Below are 12,495 nucleotides of genomic sequence, written 5' to 3' on the forward strand. Positions count from 1 at the left end.
TTCTGGATCAGGTTCAGATATTACTTTAAAAAAATGCTGCTAAAAGGTGCAACCAAGAAAGGAACAGAAAAATAAATATTATCTTTTTCCATTTGGTGTGAAAGAAGAGGTTTCAGTGAAAAACTAATACCTGTAATGCAAAAACAGTCAAACTGTGAACATTTTACCACTTTTTTGAATAATAGATGAAAAATAAACCTTAAAATCCATAACTACATTTCTTAGAATTACCTGTCCACAGACCAAGGGAACTTCATGAAAGCAGTCGGTTAACACCCAATAAAATAACTGAAGACGCCACATGTGCAGGACTTTAGACAAATGCGGCTTAAAATATGACAAACGTGGAAAAACAGTTGCATAAACTGAAAATTAAAAATGTTTACAAACAAGAAACAAAAAAAATATTTTTGGAAAGCTTGATTTATCACCTTTTAAGCACTGGGGTGGTTTTATTACTTGATAGAAATAAAAACTTATCACAATCTTTTTTTGCTGGCATAAAAAAATAGAGCTTACACAATAAAGATTGACTATTATAATGCAAGTCCCAACAGAACAGGCTAAAAATAGATGGCTTCACCTGGATGAAGCAAATACAGACATGGATAAATTTGTGTCTAACATACAATAAAGTAAAAATAAAATTTTTACTCAATTTCTGATAGTTGTCCCACTTAAAAAAGATGAGTTTGGTCTGTAATGTTCATCATAGAGACACTTCTATTGTGAGAGACAGAATGTAAAAAAGAATCTAATAAAATCACGTAGCATGATTTTTTTTAAATAATGTAAAAGAAAATATCTCCAACAAATAAACGAGAATGCTGTTCCTCCTCTTCTATCCTCCACTTGTTACCTGTTTTAATGTCATCCGTTTTAACTGGTTACCCATAGCCCTTGTGCTATCTTATGGGGTCCAGACGACCCCACCCTTACATTAACGTGTTCTCCCTACCATGACAAAGGCGGATAAAGGTGAAGAGGATTTCATGTAATCCATGGACAGCAGTGAAGATCACAAATCATTGAAGAAAAATGGGGTCCCGATGACCCCACTCCCAACGAGCCTTGTATAGCACAAGGGTTAAACAATCAGCAACCTGGCAACCAAGACCAAAGAGCTGTCAAAGGACACCAGGGACAAGATAGTAGACCTGAACAAGACTGAACCAATCTACAAAAAACAAGCAGCTTGATGAGAAGAGATCAAGTGTTGGAACAATTATTAGAATATGGAAGATCACTGACAATACCGTTACCTGTTGCTCTATCCCAAAATCTCAGCTGATGGAATACAAATGATCTTGAGAATAGTGAGGAAAAAGTCCAGAACTACATGGGGGAACTGGTCAATGAGCTAGAGAACTTGGGAAACATTAAAGTTAAAGTCTGATTAGTTGTCACACACCTGGATGTTGGACATTTGACCTGTGGAGGGAGTGATGATAAGTTTAGGAATCATTCGGTAGTTCTGTAGTTTCTCCAATCCAACCCAAGCAGGAAGAATTTGGGACCCATTTTTAGAGTCTATGCTATGACTCAAATGTGGATTTGAATCCACGACCTACCATTCTCAGGGTGGATACTCTCCCACTTGACCACTATTAGTAACAAATAACGTTGTAATGGATGCTCCAAAGATTCCCTTGCTTAAGTCAGCATATGTCCAGGTCTGGATAAAGTTCAAGGTTGATCAAAAGGGGAGAATGTCATGTTGAACACCATACCCACTGTGAAGCACGGGGGTGGAAGCATCATGCTTTGGGCTGACAGGATGACTGATCTGGAAAGGATGAAACATGTCTGGATCCTCCAGCACGACAATCATCCCAAACACATCTCCCAGGCAACAAAGGACTGGCTACATAAAAAGCATGTCAAGGTTCTTGAGTGGTCTAACCAAGTCTCTGGAATTCAATCCAAAAGGGAATCTGTTGAAGATATTAAAGTCTGTGTTGCCCAGCAACAGCCTAAAAAAACTCACAGCTCTTGATAAGATTTGCATGGAAGAATGGACCAAAACAGAAGCTACAGTATGAGGAAAGCTGCTGCAGGAAACATCTGAGCTCTGTGGTTGGCAACCAGGGTTACATTACAAAGTATTGAAGTGAACTTTTGTCATTGACCAATTACTTATTTTCAGCACCAATATACAAATAAATTCTTTAGAAATCATTTAAAATTTCCTGGATTATTTTTTTTATTACATTCTGCCTCTCACAGCTGAAATGCATCTATGATGAACATCACAGACGTTTCATCTTTTTAAGTGTGACAACTTGAAGAATCAGTGACTGACATTTCTTTTTTGCTTCATTGTATAAACTTTTAAATGAATGTTTGGAAGTTACCGACATTTCTTCATAGTCAAGTGCTGTAAAAGTAGTTGAAAGTGCTTAAATCCACACCTAGAAAAATAAAATCACCCACATAAATTATTCCTGCTGCATCTATACAAATGGAAATAACCCCAGAAATTATTTATCATGCACAAAGCAGTGAAAAAAAGTGGTATAAAAAAGATTAGGACAAAACAGTACAGCAGTAATAAGGCCATCTACATTTTTTCCATGTTTCATTCTTTCTTCTGGAATTTCTGGCAGTACATCTGCATCTTATTGTTTTTTATTAAATCAGCCGCTCTCCAGTTTAAGTGCACAGCTGACATCTGTGATTTAATGGAATTTGCAATATGTAGTGGTTACAAAAAAAAACATTTTCAAACAAAGTTTACATTGTCTCTCTTGCTAAACTGATGTGCAAAGACAAAGCTGGTAGTATCTGGTTCACCTTTTGCATATAGAGTAGCTCCACAGGCCTGTCCTCACAGCAGTTGCAGTTGATTTCAGATCCTGCTGCTCTGACGGAAGAGGGTCTGCAGGGCCTGTAGTGATGAAGCCTTTTCATCAACAGATTCACTCGGTGGAGGTAGCCATGTTTAAGAAACACCTGCTTCTTCCGTGAGTCTGAAGATCTCCACAGCTGCCTGCTGCAAATAAGAGCACTTCCTTCATATCAGTTCGGGCTGTGCACGTCAGAGCTTGGTTGTTCCCGCCACCCTTCTCCTGTCCCATCTGGGAATTCTGTTTAGCAGTAAACCTACCGCCGCCAGAGCCAGCACCACTCCCAAGCTTGGGGGGCCACAAGGGCTAAACTCCTGGGCCAGACCAGAGAGCAGAGGGGCCAGGACTCGCCCCACGGCGGTGACAGACTGTCCCGCTCCAATCAGAGTCCCGCTGGCCTGGACACCCCCCCTCTGCAGCTCCAGGTCGGTGATGCAAGTGCGCCCGATGGTGGTGGAAATGGCGAAGAAAGTGGAGGTGAGCAGCACCTGCCACACGCTGGGTGCAGCAGCATACAGGAAGATGAGGGAACAGGTGAGCACGGTGGAGTGAAGCAGTAGTGCAGGCATGTTATTCTTATACAGTTGTGTGACTGGCCCCACCAGAAACCCAGCCAGGGCCCCTAAAGTGCTGCTGTAGCTTATCAGATACCCGGTCACCTTTGGTTTAAGTGCGAAGCGCTCCTCCAAGGCCAGAGAGAAGTTACTGTAGTACAGCATGATGGCTATGGCCATCAGGAGACGGACAAGGAAGACATCCCACATGTCAGAGGACGCCACCATGTGGATCTTGGAGCCCACAGAGGACACTTGTCTCCAGGCAGGCTGCAGCAGGGACAGCCCCCTCCACCAGTGGAAGTCCCACCCCGATGCTTTGGAACATACCTTATAGTCCGCTGACAACACTGGCTGTTTATTTTTTACATGAGTGCCATTGGGGACAGACTTCCTGCAGTGGTTGTCATGACAACTTTCAGAACTATTATTGCTGTGGTTAGTTCCATTCCGGTCAACTAAAGCCTCGCTCCACGGAAGCATCCATACCAAACCTGAAAAAGAAATGTTTACCATTCCATCAAAAATGACAAAGAACAAAAATAAAAAAGTCATTTTTGTGTTCCCCACCAGCGTTGATGAGAAAGATAGCTGCACAGGCAAAAGAGGACGTGTAAAACCCTCCTTCGTGCTCGGTAAGATACCCCCCCACCACAGGTCCCAGGATGAAGCCAACGCTGGAGGCTGCATTAAAGTGTCCCATCACCAGAGGGCGCTCTGACTCCGACACCAGGTCAGACAGCAAAGCTCTGCAGATGGAGAGCGAGTGCTTGAACAGCCCTGAAAGAGAATCCACGTTAAGCAGAAGTTTTTCTGCAGAGCCTCCTCTGACGAAAACAAGGATGAAGTGTAAGGGGATAACTGCGAACGTTCAGTTAGGACAAACAATCCTGTTTGTCATCCTGAAAAACTGGATCTAACAGGAAGCAGGCAGCTGCAGCACCCACTGTTTTGATAGGTTTGCATTCCTGTACATAAAAGCGTTGCATTGTCTTCGTGCAGGCAAGTCCAAAGTGTGGCCCCATGGGCCAAATGCAGCTCGCATACAAATTTCTACTTTCTCTTATCATAAAATAAATATCATGTGGCCCCCAACACCTTTTAAGAACTACGATGACTTGGTTGTGATTAGCTAAATTACGTTATAAGCTGTTGTAAACCTGTGACAAAAACCTGTAGCTCCTTCAGAGCCTGAAGGCCCAAAGGAAGGAAACAGATTTATTTGTTTCTGTGATCAAAACCACAGTCTTTTGTATTCTGAATAAGATAACTATTAGTGTTCTTTTCCTGTTCACATGAATTACATTTAAAAGTTTAAATGAGTATTTAATAGTTAATAATACGTAACATTTCATATGAACCCAGATTTAATGTTGACAAAAGTTTTTTTTTTCCATTCAGACTTCTTCATTTTATTTCTGGTCTTCAAATCAGGAATTCAAAGTAATTTTGGTAAAAATGTATTTCAATTTAGTTCTGTTCTGTGTGAAGAAATGACAAGTATACCACAGCAAAAAAATAAAAATAATAATAAAAACTTTTAATAGTTCTTTTGCATTTAATGTTATTATTGGGATTTAAATGGTTGGCTTTTCAAAAAGGTTGGATGGCCCCTGTCTTAGTGAAATAAATAACAATAAACATTTAAAAAACTAGTTTCGATTTTTTACAGCATGCATCAAAAAGATTCTATCCAATAGCACCTGAGAGTGTTATTAAATAAAAGTACTGCTTTATGGCTGAATTAAAGCCAAACACGCAAATCCCAGGATTTAAATGTACTTTAAATACAGGAAAATAAGAGCTCTTTAGAATACTGGATATTGCTTTGGTGGATATTTTATAACTCATTATTAAAAAATACTTTTATTTTATTGAAAGGTAAATAAAACTTAGGATGCGATTTGTACATCTGACATAAAGTATTTGTTATTCCAGCTTGAATAACATAAAATAGGACAATATATGAGGGAAAATATATCTCTGCAGGGTTATACAGCCGTAGGTCACTGAAGCTGATCCGTATTTAGCCAAAGGAAAAAACACACATTAGGTGTGAGTTGCAAAAAAGAAGAATACACAAGTTCTTTTGTTTAGATAAACACGACAATAAAAGGTGTTGGTCAGATACAAACAGAGTCAATGGAGCAAAGCTGGGTGTGATTTTGGCTTCAGCCTAATCTCTAAAACTGAAATGATTTTGTTGGAATGGGAAGAGCTCCAGTGTACTTTATGTGGAGGAAACTGATCTTGTTCTAAGCTCTGAGGACAGAACCTGATATTTTCTTTTAATGAACCGTAATAATGTTCAGAAAATGATGGGGGGGAAAAAATAATCAAAAGTTCTAGATGAACGTGTTTGATAATCTTACTTTACTTTATATTCTCTTCAAAGAAACTAAAAGTAATTCCATTTCGTTTGTTGACGCAAAGAGCATGTCTTGTCGGCAAAAACAGGGTTCACCCTGCTATCCAAAACTCCTCCATACTGTCAAAAACAGTTGCTAGCAGGAGGGAGTCGTGTTTCATTCCTCTGATCAAATCTGAACAGAACTTTCATACTGTAAAAATCAGAAAAGCTACATAAAAATCTCACTGTTAGCAAAGACAGCTGTTGAAGTAATTAAATCATTTATATAAAGTAAGAAAATTCATCAAAGAAGATTAATTTGTTCATATTTCTGATTACCTGCAAGTCTAAGCAGTTGAAGTAATGTTAAAAGTGCAAGAACCAGGAAAATATTACAGCAACGTGAGAAAATGTCATTTGTATGTTTTTTTTGTTTTTGTTTTAAACAGCGTTCTGTATTTCGTATCCTGAGGAAATACCGTGTTGGGTTCAGATCGTTTAAATCAATAAAGCAACTTTATGGTATGAATGGAAATACCTCAAAGGCAAATACAGATAACTATTTAAAAATGAGGAGTAAATAACTTACATTTACAAACTTTGTGCTAATTTAGGGTCCTAACTTTTAAAACACGTCACTTCTCTAAAGAAAACATGTTTACCTGAGACAAAATTCTGCTGGAACTCTTGAACAGGCACAGCGACTTGGGAAAGCATTTGATTTTCTAAACAGACTCACCCACGGGTATCCGTGCGAGGACAAATAGAGCAATGCTTGTAGACATCCCCAGAAGGCCATAGCCCAGAGCGCTAAGCAGCAGACAGGTCAAGAGGGAGTACCGGCGCCCCACCACATCGCTCCAGCTGCCCTGCATCAAGGAAAGATTTGAAAAGGAATGATCATTTACTGATGGATGCATCAGAATGGAGCGAAGCAAGGAACCTACTGTGGCCCACACATGACATTCTTTACGTAATGTTTTCTTTTTCAAACTACATTTTTTAGTCTGTTAGTTGAAACAATTTGAATAAAAAAATACTCAAAAATGCAACTTTGAGTTGAATTTTCTTTAAATTCAGTGGGGCAAAAACGTTTTTGTTCAGCCACCAATTGTGCAAGTTCTCCCACTTAAAAAGATTTGAAGAGGCTTGTAATTTTGAAAATCCAGAAAATTACATTGTCTGATTTTTAAAGAATTTATTTGTAAATTATGGTGGAAAATAACTTTTTGGTCAATGGCAAAAGTTCAGCTCAATACTATGTTGGCAATCACAGCAGTCAAACGTTTTCTGTAAGTCTTTACAAGGTTTTCACAATCTGTTACTGGTATTTTGGCCCATTCCTCCATGCAGATCTCCTCTAGAGCAGTGATGTTTTTCAGCTGTTGCTGGGCAACACAGACCTTCAACTCCCTCTCAAGAGTTTCTATGGGGCTGAGATTTAGAGACTGACTAGGCCACTCCGGAACCTTGAAATCCTTCTTATGAAACCAAAAAGTTCTGTTTTGGTTTCATCTGACCATAGGACATTCTCCTAATCCTCTTCTGAATCATCCAAATGCTCTCTAGCAAACTTTAGACAGGCCTGCACATGCACTGACTTTAGCAGGGGGACACATCTGGCTCTGCAGGATTTGAGTCTCTGGCAGCATAGTGTTTTACTGATGGTAGCTTTTGTTACTTTGGTCCCAGCTCTCTGCAGGTCATTCATTGAGTCCCCCGTGGGGATTTTTGCTCACCGTTCTTGTGATCATTTGGATCCCACGGGGTGAGATCTTGTGGGGAGCCCCAGAGATCTTGTATGTCTTCCTTTTACTAATAATTGCTCCCACAGTTGATTTCTTCACACCAAGCTGCTTACCTATTGCAGATTCAGTCTTCCCAGCCTGGTGCAGGTCCACAATTTAGTTTCTGGTGTCCTTAGACGCAGCTATTTGGTCTTGGCCCTAGTGGAGTTTGGTGTGTGACTGTTTGAGGTTGTGGGAGAATGGGCCAAATTACCAGCAACAGTTTGTGAAAACCTTGTGAAGACTCACAGATAATCTTTGACTGCTGTCATCGCCAACAAAGAGTATTTAACAAAGTATTGAGCTGAACTTTTGCCAATGACCAAAATACTTATTTTCCACCATAATTCAAAAATCAGACAATGAGACTTTGTTTTTGTTGTTTTTTCTCATTTTGTCTCTCATAGTTGAGGTATAACTATGATGGAAATTGCAGGCCTCTCTCATCTTTTTAAGTGGGAAAAATTGCACAGTTGGTGGCTGACTAAGTACTTTGTTTACCCCACTGTATGTCCTCCAAGAAACCCCCAAAACTCTGTTTTTATCGGGGTGGATCGTTCATGATTAAGTGAGGGCGTGTATGTTTTTTTTTTAAAGTTATTCTGACAGATCACGACTCAGAATAAAAAGAAGCACAAATACCCAAAAGCGGCATCATTTCTCCACGCAGCAGCTCAGGATTTATTAGATTCTCGCCTGCTCTTTTCAGACACACAAGCATGCGATGAAATAATGCAATTAAGACCAATTGAGTTTGCTGTGTTCCGATTGTACACTGTTGGGACTGCCATGGTTACCAGCTGTTCACAAATCCCAGCGTTTGTCAGGATTCAGCTGGTCTGCTTAGAGGACCCAACAGATGAGTCCTTATGTGTTTAATTTGTCCCATGACCCCTGAGAATTAAGCCAATTTCAGGGAGTGCCGGGCGGGAAAAAGGAAGGATGAGACTGCAGCTTCAGATGTTTCACAGACTCTCAAAGCTGTGTTTGAGGCCACAGAAAGATTTTCTTACACATGAATGAAAACCTCCATATGGTTAGGCATCTCTTACTGAGGAGGAGACATTATTTTTAAGTCAGTTTGGCAGACTTTGTCACTGACGGGGAGCAGATTATGTGTATGAACGTGTGCACACTCAATGCATTGTGGGGCAGCCAGTGTTTATTGTTTTCATGAAATACCAACTAACCCAGTGAAACCACTTTGGAAACAAAGTGTCCTGTTGAGCAGGAAAAAAAATTGGGTTTTAGAGTAGAAAAGAGCAAAACGAGTACTTACAACAAGCGTGCTTGAAAAGAACTGCAAGACTCCATACGTGGACCCTGCAATAACATTATAATGCTTCTGATTTGGTTTTAACACAACGCACCCCCCAGCAGTTCACTTTGTGATGCTGACCAAATTATACATTACCTGCAGATTCTAAAAAAATGGAGTGGGACTTACCCACAATGCCAGCCACAGTGGGGCTTGCTCCGAGGGCCTTCACATGATGACTCAGCAGAGGGATAATCATGCTCACCCCAAACAAGTCCTGATAACAAAGCAAAAGTCCCATTAGGTTTACTAACAGGAATGATCGAAAAGAACTTCAGAACTCCACCGCAAAGCGAAAACATTTTCATCGAAATTCAGGTTTTACACTTTAACTAATATATCTTTAAATCATCTGAAAAATAAATATTCGTTTATCAAAATTCTTTTTTACGTTAAATTGACTTTAGAACTACAAGTGTACGAGTGGTTTAATAACCCACTTTAATGACAACTGTGTTTTCTGTGTTTCTGACATGTTCTTGTGGCATTTTTTTGATGATGGAGGATACATATTAAGAAAATTAAGCATAAAGTTTATTTCTGAGTATTTCTTTATTCAAACTGTTGTGAATCAAGAGCATACAAAAAATAAAGTTTGAAAAAAAACGTATTTATGATGTAGAAAATACTGCAAGCTCCCCACTCCGCTCCATTCTGATGCATCCACTTGTAGACGACTGGATCTACGTCCTTCTTTGTCTTCCTCGTCTGAGCTGGACTCTGACTCAAAAATGCACAGCTGGATGGCTCCAATATCGTTTTTCACACTGGTAATGTTAGGTTCGGGGTGTGAGGGGCTGGTTAAACAGATGGATGACGGGAAGTGGGGGCAGGCTAACTCTGCGCCAACAGTGCCAGTCACAACTCAGACACAAATGTCTAATAAACTACTGCCCCCTCTGTAGAAACTATTCTCTAGACACAGGCTTTTTGATTTTGTGGGACTTTAACTCATTATTTTTAGATTAAAATAATATACAGTAAGTAAACTTTGATAATTCCGAGATACATGGCTCGATTGTAATTCAGTTGCAGATACAAGAATGTAAAAAAAAAATGTAAAAAATTCCCTGAGAGATGCATTTATTCAACTAAAGTGTGCAGCAATGACGAGAGCCGCTGGTGGCATTATTGTTCATTGAGACTGTTATGCTGAGGATGAATCAAGCTTCTATAGTGAAAATCTCACACGCTAGGATCTAAAAGTCACCTGTGGAACCAACTCAGGCGGCAGTTGTGGAACAAAATTGGCGTTCTGTGTAGTAATAATGATTTGACGGAGGATACATGTGACAGAAGAGCCTGTCAGGTAGCAGGTAAGGCTTGACTGAGATCGTTACCATGGCAACAAAGATGGAAGTCTGGTCAAGCAAAGAGAGGCACGAACCCATCTTTTATTATCTTCTGCATCTGTTTTGCTGAGATCAGAGCCGCTTTTTTTTTTTTTTTTTGTCAAAGACTTAATTGAAGGCACACAGCAGCTCATACAGTGTTCCAACACAGTCCATCACAGACGGTCCTCAGCCTCCAGGCAGCAATCTAGTCATAGCAGGTTCTGGTTTCTTTCTGCTCCAGATATCTCTGCAACTTGAAGTTTACATCTAATTAAATAACAGAAACTATTCAGTTATTTCTAGAAAGCGTGACAGCAGACCAGCATTTGAAAAAGGGAAGCACAGACTAGATTAAATCAAGTTTTAAACTTCTTTACTGATAAGAAAAAGCTTGCGTATTTGCTTTTCTCCTATTGGAATACAGAGTTGTCCTTAAACTCAATAAAAAAAGTGGTCTTTGAAGCATTTTGACTGACAGTGGGGTTGCACAACAGCTACTGTGAACAGAATTTAAAGCAATCACGTTTTTAATGTTTATTTTTAGGAAAATATTCTAGATATAGCTTTTCCTTCTTCTGCTTTGCTGATAAGTTTTTACTTTTCAAAATAAATGTATAGGTTAATAGGCCGAACTTTTTTCCATCCAGTACTGAAGTACAAATTAAACACTTTTATCAAACAGACACTTCTTCATTTGGAAGATGATTTTTTTTAATGATCGTGTTTAAAAAAAACTTTTAAAAATTTCAATCAGTCTGAAAGAATAACTTTAATTTGAAAGACTTACACGACTGACTTTAAAAAAATCATTTTCTTTAAATTTAACCTTTTTTTGTGTTAAGGCTGAATGAAAGTCTCAAGATAACTCTTTAATTAGGTAATTTACTGTTTGTTTCATCAAAATTAACACGTCTGCAATTTATTTTGAATTATACAAGATTCAAATCCTACCAAGCAAATGAATGAAGAAGCTGCTACTAGCTAACCGGAAAAGGCTTTTTCACACAAACAGATAAAAGTCTCGCATCTGTTTCCACGCTTACCATGAATCCCACCACATAAATACATTGTATAATCCTCCTCTGTCCTCGTATTTTCAGGAATAAAGAGCTACATCGCTGGTTGTTCATCCTCTTGAGGTGACAGCTCGTCCACAGACAAGTCGATGACGCTCATCTGTCACACAAACCAAACACAATACGCGGCTTGGTTACGTTGAGATGGTCAAGAACGTGGGGGTTCACATAAAACTCATGGGTGTTTTCACTTGCTAACTGTATAAGTAGTGACAATAAGTCACGTGAGAAAAACAAGTCAAGTAACATAAGGTGATAATTTTGGCTGTTCAATCCATGGCGGATTTGTCCGGGGAGGAAATATTATGTTGTGTGTTGTTTCACCCCCAAGGTTTATTCAAAATGGTATCTTCCATTGATGTCACGGGATAGGTAAAACAATTTTCTGTTTTGATAACAAAAAAGAATATATTAAACAATAAGTTTTTCTTTAGAATAATTTTATATTTTCAGTGGTGTTTTTTTTCCTTTATCTTAGATTTTTTTAAACACAAAACAAAATAAAAACTGATACCAACGTCAAACTAACTTCATTGAACTTTCATTTTGATTTTTTTTTCTATTAGTATAATCAATTTTCCTCTTTTACTGCCTATATATTCTAATATTCTTTGGGATATTTTATCCTAAAATAAATCTAAATGACCAAGCTTTTGTGATTCCTTTACAGACCGAGTGGTTAAAATAGACCCTCCAGCACCACCTGGTGGTCTATTCAAACATTGACAGAACACTAGGTGGAAATTTCACGACACCAAAAAGCCAAAAATTCTACAAAAATTATGTTAAAATAAATAAATAAATAAAATACTTATGCAATTCTTTCATGTGGCTCGCACAATGATGTTATTCCATCAACCAATTAAAAAAAATTGTGAATCCACTTTGAAAAGTAATATTATTAATGGGGAAAAATGACATTCTATTCTATTCTATTCTATTCTATTCTATTCTATTCTATTCTGTTCTATTCTAATTTCAAATGATATAATTACATTCTCTGATAGCATGTTGGAATGACCTTTGAAATAAACTCCTCCTCATAATTACTGTGCAACATGCAGACACACACAAAGACCAGACAAAATCTTCATTTAATAATGAATATTATAACCATTGGTATTTAAAATTAATTAATAATTATTTTTGATCCCCTTATCTCAGATCAATCCTATTTTTTTGATTGACAAAAATATTTGTGTCTAAAAATGGAAATACCTTTGAGATTTC

At 38.4% G+C, this 12,495-nt stretch overlaps 1 protein-coding gene across 1 annotated transcript; it reads right to left on the reverse strand.

Annotated features, from left to right (window-relative positions):
• Positions 1–57: 57 nt before the first annotated feature.
• slc67a2 (solute carrier family 67 member 2) lies at positions 58–11,451 on the reverse strand. The gene is made up of 6 exons (XM_011489373.4): positions 11,233–11,451; positions 8,985–9,072; positions 8,817–8,860; positions 6,490–6,619; positions 3,971–4,180; positions 58–3,894 (listed from the first exon to the last, which is right to left on the reverse strand). The coding sequence occupies exons 1-6, from the start codon at positions 11,317–11,319 to the stop codon at positions 3,038–3,040; spliced, it is 1,416 nt and encodes a 471-aa protein (XP_011487675.1). The 5' UTR covers positions 11,320–11,451; the 3' UTR covers positions 58–3,037.
• Positions 11,452–12,495: the final 1,044 nt, after the last annotated feature.

The sequence above is a fragment of the Oryzias latipes genome, chromosome 21, assembly GCF_053564925.1.
Source record: "Oryzias latipes strain Hd-rR chromosome 21, Olatipes_Hd-rR_3.1".
Classification (NCBI taxonomy): Eukaryota; Metazoa; Chordata; class Actinopteri; order Beloniformes; family Adrianichthyidae; genus Oryzias; species Oryzias latipes.

What these genes read in the sequence shown, in the direction of transcription:
- slc67a2 (XM_011489373.4), bottom strand. Translation starts at nt 11,319, where the DNA reads ATGAACAACCAGCGATGTAGCTCTTTATTCCTGAAAATACGAGGACAG. An exon ending in TCTTTTCAAGCACGCTTGTT is followed by an intron (nt 6,620 to 8,816) that starts GTAAGTACTCGT and finishes TCCTTGATGCAG; the next exon opens with GGCAGCTGGAGCGATGTGGT. An exon ending in TATCTTTCTCATCAACGCTG is followed by an intron (nt 3,895 to 3,970) that starts GTGGGGAACACA and finishes TTTCTTTTTCAG; the next exon opens with GTTTGGTATGGATGCTTCCG.